The following is a 15316-nucleotide window of genomic DNA, read 5'->3' as shown; positions in this document are numbered from 1 at the left end:
GATTTACACACCTGAATTTAACAAGATGTAAGCAGGTGTTTTATGAGTTGTCCTGGCTGACTTCCATCATCTACACTGACAGCACACTGTTTATGTTGTGTTTATACTAAACAGTATGAAGGGTATTCAGTGAATAAATCTAAGCATAATCAGCTTCACTTCAAAATCATCTCAGCTGCACTTGATGTGACCAAATGTATGCAGCAAGCAGGTGAATTCTGTACATTAAGTGAATTTAATAAGAATAGACAATCTGACTATGTTACAGAATAGACAATATAAACATATTTAAAATTAAAGGAATTGGGTGTTTAGGGCCCGGATGGCTTGGGGACAGGTGCTCCTCTTGAATCTCTCTGTCCTTGCCCGGATGATGCGGAACCTTCTACCGGATTGCAGAAGTTGGAACAGTTTGTGGCCAGGATGGGACGAGTCCTTCAGTATCTGCGCTGCTCTAGTCCGGCATCTCCTGGTGTCTCAGCAAAAGTAACTATAATTACTAAAATAACTTAAAATTATTCTATTTTCCTTATGCTAAGTGTGTCACATACTTACTGAGAAATATCTGTTCTTATGGAAACACCTTAACAAACCTATAATAATTAGCCTACAAATCCTGACATGCACTCAACCCCTCCCACTCCCAGTCTAACAGGTTTGCTGTATGTGTTGTACAAATGGGAGGAGCCAGAAGATACCTGAGATCTTGACCTAAATGTAACAGCCCTACTTTACGTCGACACTGTAAGTTCATTTCCTTACAATCCTCTGATAGTTGTTTTTTAGGGGAAGGTATTTTTTTAGCCTTTATTGAGAAAAGACAAAAAACTGGGAGAGAGAAAGCAGGGGGCAGACATGCAGTAAAAGGCCTAGGGGAGGATTTGTTTCCGGGCAATAGCATGTGGGTCACATGCTCAGTCAGGTCGGCTGTACCGGTGCCCATAACAAGAGTTTCTTATATATATATAACAGTATTGTAAAATAATCTCTGCTTGCTTAACGAAAGCACTGATCCCACAGTGAGTGTTGGGTTGTAATTTGATCCCATTTGAAATCCTTGGGTTGGGTTATGTTTGTTTGCCTTGTTCAACAAGGAAGTGGCATGGCAACCTTTGTCTAAGATATCTTTATTAAGAATATGCTTTAGTATCTTAGGATGAGATTAAGAACAAGTGTAAATTGTATCCAAATACAAATGCACTATATTATATTGTAATATAACATTACGTGGGCTGCTGCCCTCACGATCCAGCCCGTATAAGCAGAAGAAGATGGATGGATAATATTACGTTCATTATTTGTGTCCAAATCTGTTGCTGTCTATTCCAAGTTGATATGTTTTCACAGACTTTTGTTTAGGTTTTTGACACCATTTCACAAACTGCTGTTAAAATAAAACAAACCGAGATGCTTTTCGTAAGTTTAAAGCAGGACCAAATTCAGTATCTCTTTGCTAATATTAAATCTTTCTCTCTTCCACAGGCAAGCAAAGAAATGAATTTTCAGTTTCAAGTGACATTCCCCCAACCAACAGACACACATCCTGTAGTACGGTATATATTTAAAAATAACAGCAAAAAGCTCAAGAAGTTACTGAGGCACAATGACATTAATGGACTTTACCCTTCTAGAGAGTGGAGTCAATGCATAACGCCGTTGATTGCTGCTGTTGTAAAACACAACACAGATATATGTTCTTATCTTTTAAAACAGGGTGCAGATCCAAATATACCTTCTCAGTGTGGCTGGTCACCTTTGCATTATGTCTCACTTTCCAAAGCTCCACTTTTTTTTGTGGAAAATCTTCTAGAAGCAAAAGCTGATTTAAATGGATGCCATGCTTTCACACCACTGCTTACTGCTGCCACCAATGACAGAGAAGATGTCGTAAACATGCTCCTCTCTGCTGGTGCACCGGTAACACTCTTACCTATAACTCATCCTGAGCATTCAGTTCACAACAAAAGATTATCTGAGATGATTCATAATATTGCATCCAAAGGAAATGAATTCTGTTCCAAAATCAAATATTTTTTGGATGCTAGAATTGCTATTCCTGAGAAAACACCCGAAGAAGTGTTCAGAAATTTTAACAGTCAGATGCTGTTGGAAGATCCTCATAACCATATAACCATGATTGAACTTCTCTTTACTGTTACAGGGCGAGATGCGGAAAAATACTGCCAGGCGTGTATTAAATGGCTAAAGGAAACTGGAAATGTGAATACTTACATTGCAGGTGCAGCCAGTCGCTTTCCAAACATCCCTAAGACACATGTAAAGCTGGCAGTTGAAAGTTTGAATGCAGTTTTCTGTACAATGGATGACATAACAAATGAGCATGCAGTAGCAATAGTTCCACAACTACTGAAACAGCTTGACTCAAAAGACAGTGGTGTTTGTGAAGCAGTGTTACAAACACTGTATGTGATAACACAGAAAACAAAAGGCACACAGGACTGGGACTTAGACTTTTTTGAGAAGTTATGCAGAACAGTTGCCTCTTTTGTAAATGAGAAGCGCCCGACTAACATCAGGGTCTATACATACGGTATATTGGCAAACCTACGGTTAATCGAACAGGCAGCTAACATTTTTACATCAGTGGGTGTAACTTCAGTGCCCGAGGACATACTGACATCAGCTGATATGAAAATGAATGAAAAGCTGAAAGAGGTGCTGAGAAGTCTGAAAGAATATCTGAGCAAACTAAACTCAGAATGTGAGGGAAATGCAGCATCGTCTGTGGCCAAGAAGAAAAAGAAAAGGAAAAAGAAAAAGAAGGAAAAGACACAAAAGCAAGAAAACCCAAATGCTGAAGTTTCCACTGCAGCAACTGATCCAACAACAAAGGTTCCTGTTGTAGAATCAACTTCAAATGTGAAGCCTTTTGACTACAGCACCATTGAAAAATCTGAAAAACGAAACTGGCTTTCAGTCAGCAACAGGTGGAAGGACAAACTGGAGATGCTTGCTGGCTCAGATGACAGTACAATATCCAGAATCAGAAGCATTATTTATGTGAATGATGCAGAATTCAGAATAGCGAAGGGAAGCGATGGTACTGAAGTCTTCTTGGGGCTGAGAGAGGACGGCACAGAAGTTGCCATTAAGAGAATGTCTAAAAGCAACTATGACGAGCTGAAGAACGAAGAAGTAATTCTACGACATCCTGAACTCGATCATCCTTATATCGTACGATATGTTGATGCTGCAGAGGACGAGAACTTTGGATATCTTTGTCTGCAACTTTGTGAATACACCCTGGAAGAATATATCAAGAATGATGACCATGACCCACTGATGCTAAAGAAACTTGTCAAACAAGTTCTTGAAAGTTTAAAGGTACTTCACTGTCAAAATCCTAAAATTCTCCACCGAGATCTCAAACCCCAGAACGTTTTGATTGGTAAGACATGTTTGAAATTCAAGAAAACAAACATTTTAATTTATGATTACCAGATGTGATTTTATTTCACATAATTCTTTCTGCAGATGTTACTGGGAGGGCAAGATTAGCTGATTTTGGCATAAGCAGACGCTTACTCAAAGGCCAAACAACTTTACGTACACGCAGTGCAGGAACCAAATGCTGGATGGCCCGAGAGACTTTAGCAGAAGAATCTGTGATATCATACAAGTCAAGCACAGACATCCAGGTAAAGTCTGAACACAAACTTGATTAACTGAAAAATGGCTTGGTAATCATACCGAAACTGATAATATGTGTTGTTATTAAGGTGGCAGGCATGCTGGTTTATTATATCCTCTCTGGAGGCCACCATCCATTTGGCAAATCCTTTGAATGCGAGTCCAACATTTACTATGGGAAGTACAGTTTGGATCACATTCAAGATGTGGTGGCAAAGGATCTCATCGAGTGGATGATCAACAAAGAGCCAAAGTACAGACCCAAAGTAGAAGAATGCTTAAACCATCCCTTCTTCTGGACTTCTGAAAAGTGAGGGAATTATTGACAATTAATAAAAAACATATTTTTAAATTCTTGATTTCTGCCTGTCAAAGAGGGATACAGATGTTCATGTTAGAACAAACTGATCAACCTAGTTAAGCATTAATGCTAAAATGTTCTGCTAATGCTAAATCCTTTTATTACATACTTCTCCTTAAAATTTTATATGCTCAATGCAGTTTTTTTGTATTTATTTATTATTATTTTTTGTATTTGTTTTTAATAATTTCCTTTCCAGGAAAACTGAATACTTGAGAAAGATCGGTAACAGAGACGACGTCGCAAACTATAGAAAGGCTGAACAGGAGCTGATTGATTCTGTAGAAAAATGTGCTGTGGACGGATCCTTTAAGCAGTGGAAGAATAAGGTGACTGTAACATCAAATATCAAATGTCTAGATTCCTAAAATCAGCTTCATAACCAATGTTTTTGTTGCAGTTTCCACAAGAGCATGTTCAGAAATTGGAAGGTAAAAAGCCCTACACTGAAAACACGTTGGGATTACTGCGCTTTATACGCAATCTCCATGAGCATTAGTGAGTTAAACTAATTTACAAGTGACTCTATCTGTCTATCTGTCTATCTATCTATCTATCTATCTATCTATCTATCTATCTATCTATCTATCTATCTATCAACCAACCAACCAACCAACCAACCAGTAATAAAACCTTCCTTGTTCACAGTCCCAAGGAAGCAGCCCAAATTGATGTTCTGGCATTGTTTCCTGGTCTCTTTGGGAGTATTTACACATTTGCAAAAAACCAAGGCTGGAATTTAGAGACACCATTAAAGGAAATGTTTCAAAGAGAAGACAGCGAGGATATTAGCACAGTTTTGATTATGCCATCTAAAAGCACGGAGGAGTCCCTGGGTGTCCCCGTTCAAGAGTCTCAACCCAGTGAAGTCAAAGTTGTCAGCAGCCATAAAAAATAAAATAATAACTGCAAGTAGAGCAAGTGTGCCTCCTGCTGCTCTGTTAGTTCTTAAGGCATCACGACAGAAGACACTGATCTGCTGTGGTGATCCACATGTTTGCACATAGTTGCTGTTCCTCACACAGCCCTACATTTCACCAGCACTAATAATGCACCAACTTGAAGTTAGATTTGTGCCTTCATGGAGCCACGACCAAGACCCTGAGACTAAACCAGCTAAATGGATTTTAGACACGGTGTATGATTTATACTGTCTTGTGTAAAACAAGTGCCTGATGTTTTTAAAAAAAGTAGTTATTGATTTTTAAAAGTATGAAAGAAATAGATTAGAATTACTATTTTTCGAGTGTCTTTGATTTAATTTTGTTTTTGTGAGGTTGTGTACTGTATTTACACACAGTTATGCTACTTTTAGGTTGTAGTTTCTAATTCATTCATACATTCATTAAGAAACACAAGAAGAAACAATGAGGTGTACTTAAAGAGTGGAACTTGGTAAGATTGGTAGCAAACAGAGATCTAGCTCTAGAAAAAATACCATTATATTTTTATTCAGTTAATCTTCATTGTAATGTTAATGTAGCCAGGTGGAAGGTCGATATTATGGGACATGCCACTGGATGGCGCTGTTTCTTTGGGGGTAATGCACTGTATGTATTTGAGTTCACACTTGTATTATACTATCTCTGTGGGTAAGAGGGAAAATGTACCTTGTTAACTGTTTAATCTTGGCTCTGTATCTTAGCAGGAGAAGCCATGTTTGTTTTATTTCTGTATGCGTTTATATCAGACACAAAATGATGCTAGACGTCCTTGAGTTCCAGATATAGAGACATTTTTGATTTCTTCCACAAATACAAAAGTAATAAACGAGCAGAAGTTTACACTATTATAGTTTTAAATACTTCCATTTCTGATCGCAGCCTTTCACAGATTATAAACAGAATAAATACGTTGGACATGCCTTTTGCTTTGTGGAAATTACCTCGGGCCTATGACAGATTCAAACTGTACAAACATGTATGTCACATAGTAATTGAAAAAATCTTTGTACTTAATATTAAGAGCCACAAGTGGCTTTAGTAAATATTAAGAGTTTGAGATTTTAACCATGCAGGGGGTTTTTTTTTTCTAGTGAATGGTACTGCAAATTTGCAAAACATATACATTACACATATTTAAGAAACATGATTTCGTATTTTGTTTCTCGTCATGTTTTCTAAAGCAAAATACAAAGTAAACAGTAGATTGATTCTTTCTGTGTAAAATCTGTAAAACTGACTGTAGGACATGTCCCTTCATGGTTTTTTTTGTTGAATTTTAAATCTTTTCACCACAATACAAAGTAAAAGTAAAGCCTAGCTTTCTTTTGTTTTAGCTATTTTGCACTTTAAAGGTCTGAGAACTAAAATATAAACTACACTTTAAGTTTTATTATTATTATTATTATTATTATTTAACCTCCTAAGACCCGAACTCTTCCACGGCATGCATTTTTAATTTCTCTTTGATATTTGGGCATATTGGGACCTGATGAATGTAAAAACAAAGAATTACCAGATTATATTTTTGTTTCTAAGAAAAATGAGAGCCACATATGAGGATATTCATTTAAAATTGTGATAGAACAGTTGCAGTATAATGTCCTTGTAAGTGGATATCAGGCCCTTGTAGAGCAAGATTTAGTATTTTGGTCTAATTAACCCAAAATGTGATGTCCACATATGTGGACGCCAGGTCCTAGGAGGTTAATTGTAATTTTTTTCTTATTATTCCATAACAGTGTGTGATAAAAGGTAATTACAGACTTTATGCCTGTGGTAGGACTTGACTTAAGCGGTCAAAGAAGTGCAGGAGACTGATGCTGTCCAGTGTAGCAAGTGATTTATTCACCATTTTGTGACCCAAACAATATTTACAAAGAAACAAATAAGAAACTCAACTCTATAATTAACTCAGTTCAAATAAACAAAACTGAACTTAAATCAACGGAAATTAAGGTCAAACTGCACACAGCTACACTGACCTGAATCTTTTTCTTGAAACACCTGAGTTCTGCTTAAATAGTCCACTTAACCAAACAATTTCTCCTCTGGACTATTCCATTCAGTAGGTAGGTAAGATGAACATGATTATATTCAAACTTCTACTACTCCTCTTTACTGGCAACATAAACTCTGTGGTGTAATCAATACATATTACAACAATAAATCTATTCATAAACCCTCTAAAATCAACTTTATTAAATTATAAGAGTTCTTCCCCTCTCGCACTTGGTCTCTTCCTGTGACCTCAGATGAACCCAGAAGCTATAAAGCAGGAAGTAAAACTACATTTCCTCCTTTTGTTTCTGGAAGACAGGTAGGTAAGGTAAGTTCTAAACAATACAAATTAACAGTTGAAATAAATAACATGTTAACTTAACAAACTTGTAGGGACTGATTTAAACCAAGATGTTATATTATATAATCTGTAAAAGTGCAAAACATAAACAAACCCGGGATAGTAGATGTTTGCCTGTTGCAGATTACATGTGAAATATGGTTAAATCAAAACAAGAACGCTAACTAAGAATATAGACAAATGGTCTTCTCACCCACTTTGTCACACTCCCCCCCCCCTTATGACCGTTACTCCTCTGAGTCACGGGACAGGAAATCAGCAATGACATTCTTATGTCCGGGTCTATACTGGACCTGGAAATGAAAAGGCTGGAGAGATAAATACCATCTTGTTATCCTGGCATTAGTGTCTTTCATATTATGAATCCATTGCATCAGTCTCAATGATCAGTCTCAAGAACAAACTCTTTCCCAACGTGATAATATCTTTTTGGTGTCCTTTTCAATGGTCGAATACCTCATTTCCCTTGGAAAAAGTTTTCGGCTGATGTACTGAATAGGCAACTGCTGCCCTTCCTCTCCTTGCAGTAAAACAGTTCCCAGACCCACCTCAGAGGCATCCGTTTGTACTGTAAAGGGAAGGTTAAAATCTGGACACTGCAAAACAGGTTTCTGACACAATCTTTCAAATCATTAAATGCATTCTCACCATCTTTCGTCCACCTGATCTTTGTAGGACTAGATTTTCTTGTCATGTCATTCAATGAAGCTGCTCTTGATGAAAAATTTGGAATTAGTCGACAGTACCAACCCACTAATCCCAAAAATGATCTCAACCTTTTCTTTGTGTTTGGCAAGAGTGCTGCAGCAACTGCATCCACTTTTCCCTCCTGAGGGCGAATGCCTCCACCCCCTATTACATAACCCAGGTACTGCACCTCGGGCTTGGCGATGTGACATTTCTTGGCATTTATGACAAGTCTAGCATTTGTGATATGTCGAAACACATCAGCAAGATGTTTCAGATGATCTTCCCATGTACCACTATAAACAACAATGTCATCAATGTATGCAGCTGCATATTGTTCTGCACCCTTCAACACTCGATCCACCAACCTTTGGAATGTAGCTGGTGCTCCATGCAAACCAAAGGGCATCACTGTGAATCTAAACAGTCCACTTGGCACTCTGAATGTTGTTAAGTCCTTAGATGAGTCTGTCAAGGGAACCTGCCAATAACCTTTACAGAGGTCAAGGGTAGTAAGAAATTTAGCACTTCCCAAACGATCAATTAGTTCATCAACCCTCGGCATTGGATAAGGATCAAAAGCAGACAGAATTTAACTTAGAAAAGTTTACACAAAATCTAAGCTTAGGATGTCTGTGAAGGTTCTCAGTCATCCAGGTCATCGTAGTCAAAGGAGCTTGCAAAGAAAACCGTCTGGACTTCTTTAAGTTACTTGAAGACGTTTCACCTCTCATCCGAGAAGCTTCTTCAGTTCTAAGGTCAAATGGTGGAGAGTCCCAGATATAAACCTAGTGGGAGTAACCCCCCACAGAGGGACAAAAGGACCCCTTGATGATCCTCTAATCGCCTGAGCCAAGGTGTGAAACTGGGTGTGGGTCCCAATCAGCCAGAGTTTCGGGTGAGTTCATTGTGAAACCTGGCCCCACCTTATCATGCGAATTCCTGAGATCAGATGGCCCAGGATGTGAGTAGGCGTTAAGGCGTCTGGGAAGGGATCTCAAAACTGGATTATAGATGCCAGAGAGTTGGTGTCGTAAACCCCCGCCTCTGTTCAAAGATGGTCGCTCACAGTGGACATAGATGGCTTCTTTCACTCCTCTTTCAAACCATCTGTCCTCTCTGTCCAAAATGTGAACCTTGGCATCCTCGAAAGAGTGTCCTTTATCCTTAAGATGCAGATGGACTGCTGAGTCTTGTCTTGTCACCTCCACAGGACAAGACTCAGCAGAGAGAGGTGAAACGTCTTCAAGTAACTTAAAGAAGTCCAGACGCTTTTCTTTGCAAGCTCCTTTGACTAAGCTTAGGATCATCTTTCTTTGGTACAAGCACAACAGGGCTACACCACTCACTGTGCTTTGGCTCAATGATTCCTGCAGCCAGCATCTCCTCCAGCTCACTTTTCAACTCAGGCAATAGCTTAGCTGGGATACGGCAAGGTCTGGAGAATGCAAAGTGATTTTGTGTTCACTGAGGTGTGTACGACCTGGCTTTAGACTGAAGAGTTCTTTAGTCATAAGTGATTGCACCTCCTGACGTCTTTCCAAAGGCAAATGGTTTAAGCCTGGAAACAGTTTTGACAGCTGAAGAAGGGAAGTACTGCTCCTGAGGCTCTTCCTCATCCACAACTGTACATGCCCACATGGATGTTGAATCCCGTGGCTGCTCAGTCCACTCTTTCAAAAGATTGACATGGAACACTTGATGATTCTTTCGACGATCTGGCAAATGAAGCTCATATGTGACTGGGCCTGTCTTCTTTGTGATTTCATATGGCCCCTGCCACTTTGCAAGAAGACTGCTCTCAGAAGTTGGCAACAGTAGAAGAACTTTCTGTCCCTCACGGAAGACTCTTCTTCTTGACACTTTATCATATCTTTGTTTCTGCTGCTGTTGCGTATGGGCCAGATTGTTATTAGCAAGTTCTTGGAAATGTTCCAGCTTGTCTCTCATTTTGAGGACATATGAGAGTTTACTAAACCTCTGCTCTGCATCGAACCCTCCCAAGCTTCTTTCAGAACATCCATTGGACCTCTGACAGGATGCCCATAAAGTAGCTGGAATGGTGAAAACCCAGTAGAACTTTGTGGAACCTCTTGGTAGGCAAATAACAAAAATGGGAGCCATTGGTCCCAATCTGACCCTGTTTCATTCACAAATTTCCTGAGCATTGATTTTAAGGTCTTGTTAAATCGCTCCACAAGGTCATCGGTCTGTGGGTGATAGGGACTGGTCTTAACACCCTGAATCCCTAACAAACTGTATACTTCTTTGAACATCTTAGAAGTTGGTCCCCTGATCTGTGATGATTTCTTTTGGGATACCTACTCTGGAAAACGACTGAATCAGGCAGTTAACAATCTGACAAGCCTTTATATTCTTCAGGGGGAAGGTTTCAGGATATTTTGTGGCATAGTCACAAACTACAAGTATGTACTTATGACCTGCTTTACCCTGTTCTAATGGGCCAACAATGTCCATGGCAATGCGTGAAAAGGGTGTATCAATGATGGGCATACTGATACGCGGAGCTCTATCTGCTTTCCTGCCTGGAGCTGTTAACTGGCACTGTGGGCAAGCTTTACAGTATTGTACCGTATCATTGAACTGTTGGGGCCAGTAAAATCTGGGAATCATTCTAGAAAATATTTTAGATTGTCCCAAATGTCTTGCCCAGGGAATGGAATGACTCATTTTCAAAATGGTAGATCTCAAACTCTGGGGGAATCACCAACTGGTCACCAATCTTGCTACGGCGATACAACAAATCTCCCTTAACCACAAACACTTCCTGCCTTCCCTCAACTTTAGTTGACTCTGGAACACATTTAGAGAACAATGGTTTAAGTGTTAGATCCTCTTTCTGAAGCCTAGCAACCTGACTAGCACTGGGGAGAGACTCAGTCTTTAAAGGATCTAAAATGTGTTCAGCTACTCTTGTTCCCTTCACCTTTTCATGTCTTCTCTGTCTCTTGGTTTGTTTGTTTTTTTGGTTTAGAACGAGTGCTAGACTTGTCCAATGGTACATCCTCATTTGCAAAAGGTAATTCATCCCAGCCCAAAGCATTAACCTGTTGCTCCTTAACTTTTGACCTTGTGACTGCCAACAAACTTTCAACGGTTTCAGTCTGACAGGGATGCTTGGCTATTAGCTCTGGGAGTACTGGGAGATCACAGCCCAACACCACTTGATAAGGCAAAGTTTGCAGCACTCCCACTGAAAGAGTGTGACACTGGCCTTCTACTTCAATTGCAACCTCAGCAACTGGGTACGATACCTTATCACCATGAATACAGCACATATCCACTCCTGAAAAGATCACATCCCTAGGAAAACTGTCTTGTCTAACCAGAGAGCGATTACTTCCGGAATCTAACAGAGCTACACAGGGTTTGTCTTAAACAAATACCCCAATTGATGGCTCACGTTGATGATATTCAATTTCATTTTTGTGATTCTCACTGACTTCAGTTTGTCTAACAGAACACATGTAATTTTTACTAACTGACATCTTTGTACACTGAGCTTTAAGATGACCTATTTGACCACACAAATGACATGCTTTATTGGTTTTATTTTTTGTCTCAGATCTGGCAGGATCTGAGTTATACCAGTTCTCTCTTGTGTGCTTAACTTTCAAGTCAGTGCTACCACCTAACTTGTTCAATGGCATGTTGGAATTTGACTTAACTGGTGTGAAGTCTTTTGATGGTCGACGAGCTGCTAAGAAAGCTTCAGCCAGTTCTGCTGCTTCCTTGGAAGTCTTTGGGTTACGTTCCTTAACCCACGTCCGAAGATCAGGATTCAGAACCTTGAGAAACTGTTCCATGATGATGGCGTCTCCGATTTGATCCTTTGTCTTTGTTTCAGGATTCATCCACTTGATGTACAACTCCTTTAGGCGGACCTGCAGGATGGATCAGATGAGTTTGCCACCTACCTTGTGTCCTCATACTTGGTGGTAATGGACAGCATGTTGCCTCATCAGCAGTGGGGTCTTTTGTTTGATGGTTCCACAGTGCCTCCCTCTGGCCGTGATGAAGTATCACACCCCTCTGCTCTTTTTATTACTGGGAATGTCTAGAAAGCACAAACCTTTAATAATCACAGCTGAGGTCATAAACTGTGGTTATCCTTCCTTCCTTTCCTTCTTCCTTCCTCTTAAGCACTTAAGGGTTGCTGGAGATGGCTTGAAGACTATCCCAGCTTTCACAATGAAAAACTCAGGGTACACACTGCAGTTCACCACTCATGATCACATTCCCAATAGATGATTGTATTTCCCAAAAGAATCACCAATTAACCTAAAAAAAAGCGAGTTGTTGGACTGTGAGATGGAGTCGGAGCACCCTCAGAGAACACAACATGCAAACAGCAGCCAGCAGATTCACATGCACGACCTTCTTCCTGTGAGGCAACAGTACCAACCACTGCACCACCGTGCTGACCTTAGAGTGCAGTCGTATGGTGGAAAATGTTACTGTGGATGTAAAAAAAAAAAAAAGAAAAGGAAAAAAAACTGTCTACCACAAGACGGAGAAGAACATCACAGGGAGAAACCCTGCAGGCCTGACAGCAGGAGGTGTATCGCTCCTTCTGCACCTGGAGACAGTGTTCACACTGCATCCTCATGCTGCTGCAGGATTGCTCTCCCCCGCTTCAGGACACCTACACCAGGGGATGCCGGACTAGAGCAGCGCAGATACTGAAGGACCCGTTCCATCCTGGCAACATCATCCATAAGTGACTTGAGACAGGACTCTCTTCCAGACACTCTAATGTACATTTCAAATTCCTTTAATTTTAAATATGTTTATATTTTCTATTCTGTAAAATAGTCAGATTGTCTATTCTTATTTAATTCACTTAATGTACAGAATTCACCTGCTCGCTGCATACATGCTACTACTGCACATTCACCTAATGTATATATTATATATATAATGCTCTTCCTATATACCCCCCCCCCCCCCCCCCCCCCAAATAAAGAACCTTGCACCTTGAACCTTGAACTTCACTGATACACAAAACAACTACACAACACACTAACTAACACACCAACTGTACGCTAAACGTCACAAATCTCGGACATCTCAAAACTCGTTCGCTCTCTCTCACTCGATCACTCGCTCTGTCTCACTGCCGTTTACATGACCTGGGCTGAGGCAGTCCAAAAATCCCACTTTGTTCAATCAAGTGTTTTTCGGATATTCTGCCACCCCAACCATTTGATACAAAGGAAACTCTCCCTGGTGTGACACCAGTTTAATGTTTCATTGTATAACAATGTTTGCAATCAGAGTATGTTTCTGACCTCACTTTCAGGTCTTTAGGTTTTCAATGAAGTATTCAAAGCAGTCAATAATACAGGCACATCTGCAAAGAACATCTCAATAACAAACAGGAAAGAAAGGGAAAAGTCATTGAACTAAGATTAAGTGATAGATAGCAGTAGTAATATACCTGTACTTTTTTTGCCCCCCCCCCCCTGTGATACTTCTAAAAGTACATATTCACACTAGAGCTGTATCAACCTCAATGTGGCTTTAATGCAACTAGTCTTATAATTATCTACTAGTCTGCAAGAGTTAGACTCGCTGATTACACATAGATGATTTAACTACTTTAGGGGCATTTCACTTTTCTAAAAGTTTCACAGGCCAATAGTTTTAAATAGAGCACCACAAACAACATGTATCCCTTTAGAAATAAACTGTGATACTTCTAAAAGTACATATTCACACTAGAGCTGTATCAACCTCAATGTGGCTTTAATGCAACTAGTCTTATAATTATCTACTAGTCTGCAACAGTTAGACTTGCTGATTACACATAGATGATTTAACTACTTTAGGGGCATTTCACTTTTCTAAAAGTTTCACAGGCCAATAGTTTTAAATAGAGCACCGCAAACAACATGTATTTCTTTTAGAAATAAGCTGTGATACTTCTAAAAAACACATATTCACACACTCTGTAACAGTTAGACAGAGGGGGTGCAGCAGCTAGGCTCCCAAAAGTCTGTAAAAAGGTATGAAGCAACAAAAGATGCTCCTTATCAAGAGCATCCCAGCCCAAAGGTGTATATTCACAAACAGTTAATGGCTTTAATGCAACTAGTCTTATCATGTCAGAGGCCAGCAGAAACCATGACCAACAGAGTCTCCAAAGACTTTCCACCTTTCTTCCTTACATCATACTCTTTTATCTCTACATCTCAGAGGTCAACTGAAAGTAGCCCCACCTATATAAAAACACCCCATCAGACACACAGTATTTTCCTCAGCACTTCACAACTGCCGTATATCGTTTTAACTTTTTATTTTTTCACTTGAATGTGCGTTGGAGCCGACTTTGCTACCCGCACAGAGTGTTTCTGGCAGTAGGGCGCTGCTTATACAATAAAGAAAAGCAACAATACAGAGTGTTTCTCTGCTCCAAGAAATCCGAGGGCCTTTCACAAGGTAAGCATGTCTGTTATACCTAGGGCATAAATGTCTGTATGTCAGTGCTAATTATTCAAAACCTGTTTAAAACGTGACACATATGTTGTCCGAAAACATTTCCTCTAAATTTGCAAAGTTACTGATTTAAAAAATATATATTTTCGAATTTTTAGTTGCATGTCAAACATATGATAGACTCTTGAGCATATTTATATAGCTAAATTCACAATGGTATAACCGTGCTAAATAAAAGAGGCCCAAGCACCAATGCACTCTAATCCACTCCGCTAAACTGTATGTTGATAAGTACATGAAGCGTACCTCTACCTCTACAGCTGAAAACAGTTTGTATCCGCACTCTGAGGGTCTGCTGAATTGTTTTTAATACGGCACTTTTTGACGAACAGCAGATGATGAAATCCTCTTTATTGTAGAAACTGTCCCTAAGCTATTGTTGCTCATACTTACTGAGGTCCCTAGCTACTTCCTTACTATGTCAGTAAACTTTTTTGAAAAGGAAGCTGTTGTAGATTTAAAGAAACATCTTAATTGAAGCAAAGGCAAAAAAAAAAACTGGAATGAATTTTATGTGACTGTTCATATTAAAGCCAACAAGTGAATATCCAAAAACGGCTCCAATCCTTTGTATTAATGATCTCCCCCTCTCTCTCTCTCTGTGTGTGTGTGTGTGTGTGTGTGTGTGTGTGTGTGTGTGTGTTAGAGATGGCACGATACCACTTTTTTATGTCCGATACCGATACCGATATCATAAATTTGGATATCTGCCGATACCGATATGAATCCGATATAGTGTTTTTTAATCAACAAAACTGTTTTTTAAAATATCTTGCTGCATTTTGCAAGTCTGCA

General features: G+C 39.5%; 1 protein-coding gene across 4 annotated transcripts; it reads left to right on the top strand.

Moving 5' to 3' along the window:
• The first annotated feature begins 703 nt into the window (after window positions 1–703).
• Window positions 704–6305, top strand: LOC147335885 (serine/threonine-protein kinase/endoribonuclease IRE1-like). Of its 4 annotated transcripts, XM_086283635.1 has the most exons (8): window positions 1483–1553; window positions 1714–1917; window positions 2162–3409; window positions 3496–3659; window positions 3741–3961; window positions 4212–4341; window positions 4413–4510; window positions 4661–6305. In XM_086283635.1, the coding sequence occupies exons 3-8, from the start codon at window positions 2320–2322 to the stop codon at window positions 4908–4910; spliced, it is 1953 nt and encodes a 650-aa protein (XP_086139761.1). In that variant the 5' UTR covers window positions 1483–1553; window positions 1714–1917; window positions 2162–2319; the 3' UTR covers window positions 4911–6305. The 4 variants fall into 4 exon arrangements, with proteins under 4 accessions (XP_086139746.1, XP_086139744.1, XP_086139761.1 ...); XM_086283620.1 differs by adding an exon at window positions 704–744 and having other exon boundaries at window positions 1483–3409; XM_086283627.1 differs by having other exon boundaries at window positions 1714–3409.
• Window positions 6306–15316: the final 9011 nt, after the last annotated feature.

Source organism: Aulonocara sp. 'chitande type north' Nkhata Bay, linkage group LG3 (assembly GCF_057382095.1).
Source record: "Aulonocara sp. 'chitande type north' Nkhata Bay isolate Kocher_YH1m ecotype deep benthic linkage group LG3, A_spYH_male_GT1.1, whole genome shotgun sequence".
NCBI classification, from domain to species: domain Eukaryota; kingdom Metazoa; phylum Chordata; class Actinopteri; order Cichliformes; family Cichlidae; genus Aulonocara; species Aulonocara sp. 'chitande type north' Nkhata Bay.
This window is presented reverse-complemented; position numbering and strand designations above follow the sequence as displayed.

Coding starts and splice junctions, on each gene's coding strand:
- LOC147335885 (XM_086283618.1), top strand. CDS start 1,408: ATGCTTTTCGTAAGTTTAAAGCAGGACCAAATTCAGTATCTCTTTGCT. Junction 3,410..3,495: donor ACCCCAGAACGTTTTGATTG/GTAAGACATGTT, acceptor TTCTTTCTGCAG/ATGTTACTGGGAGGGCAAGA. Junction 3,660..3,740: donor AGTCAAGCACAGACATCCAG/GTAAAGTCTGAA, acceptor GTTGTTATTAAG/GTGGCAGGCATGCTGGTTTA.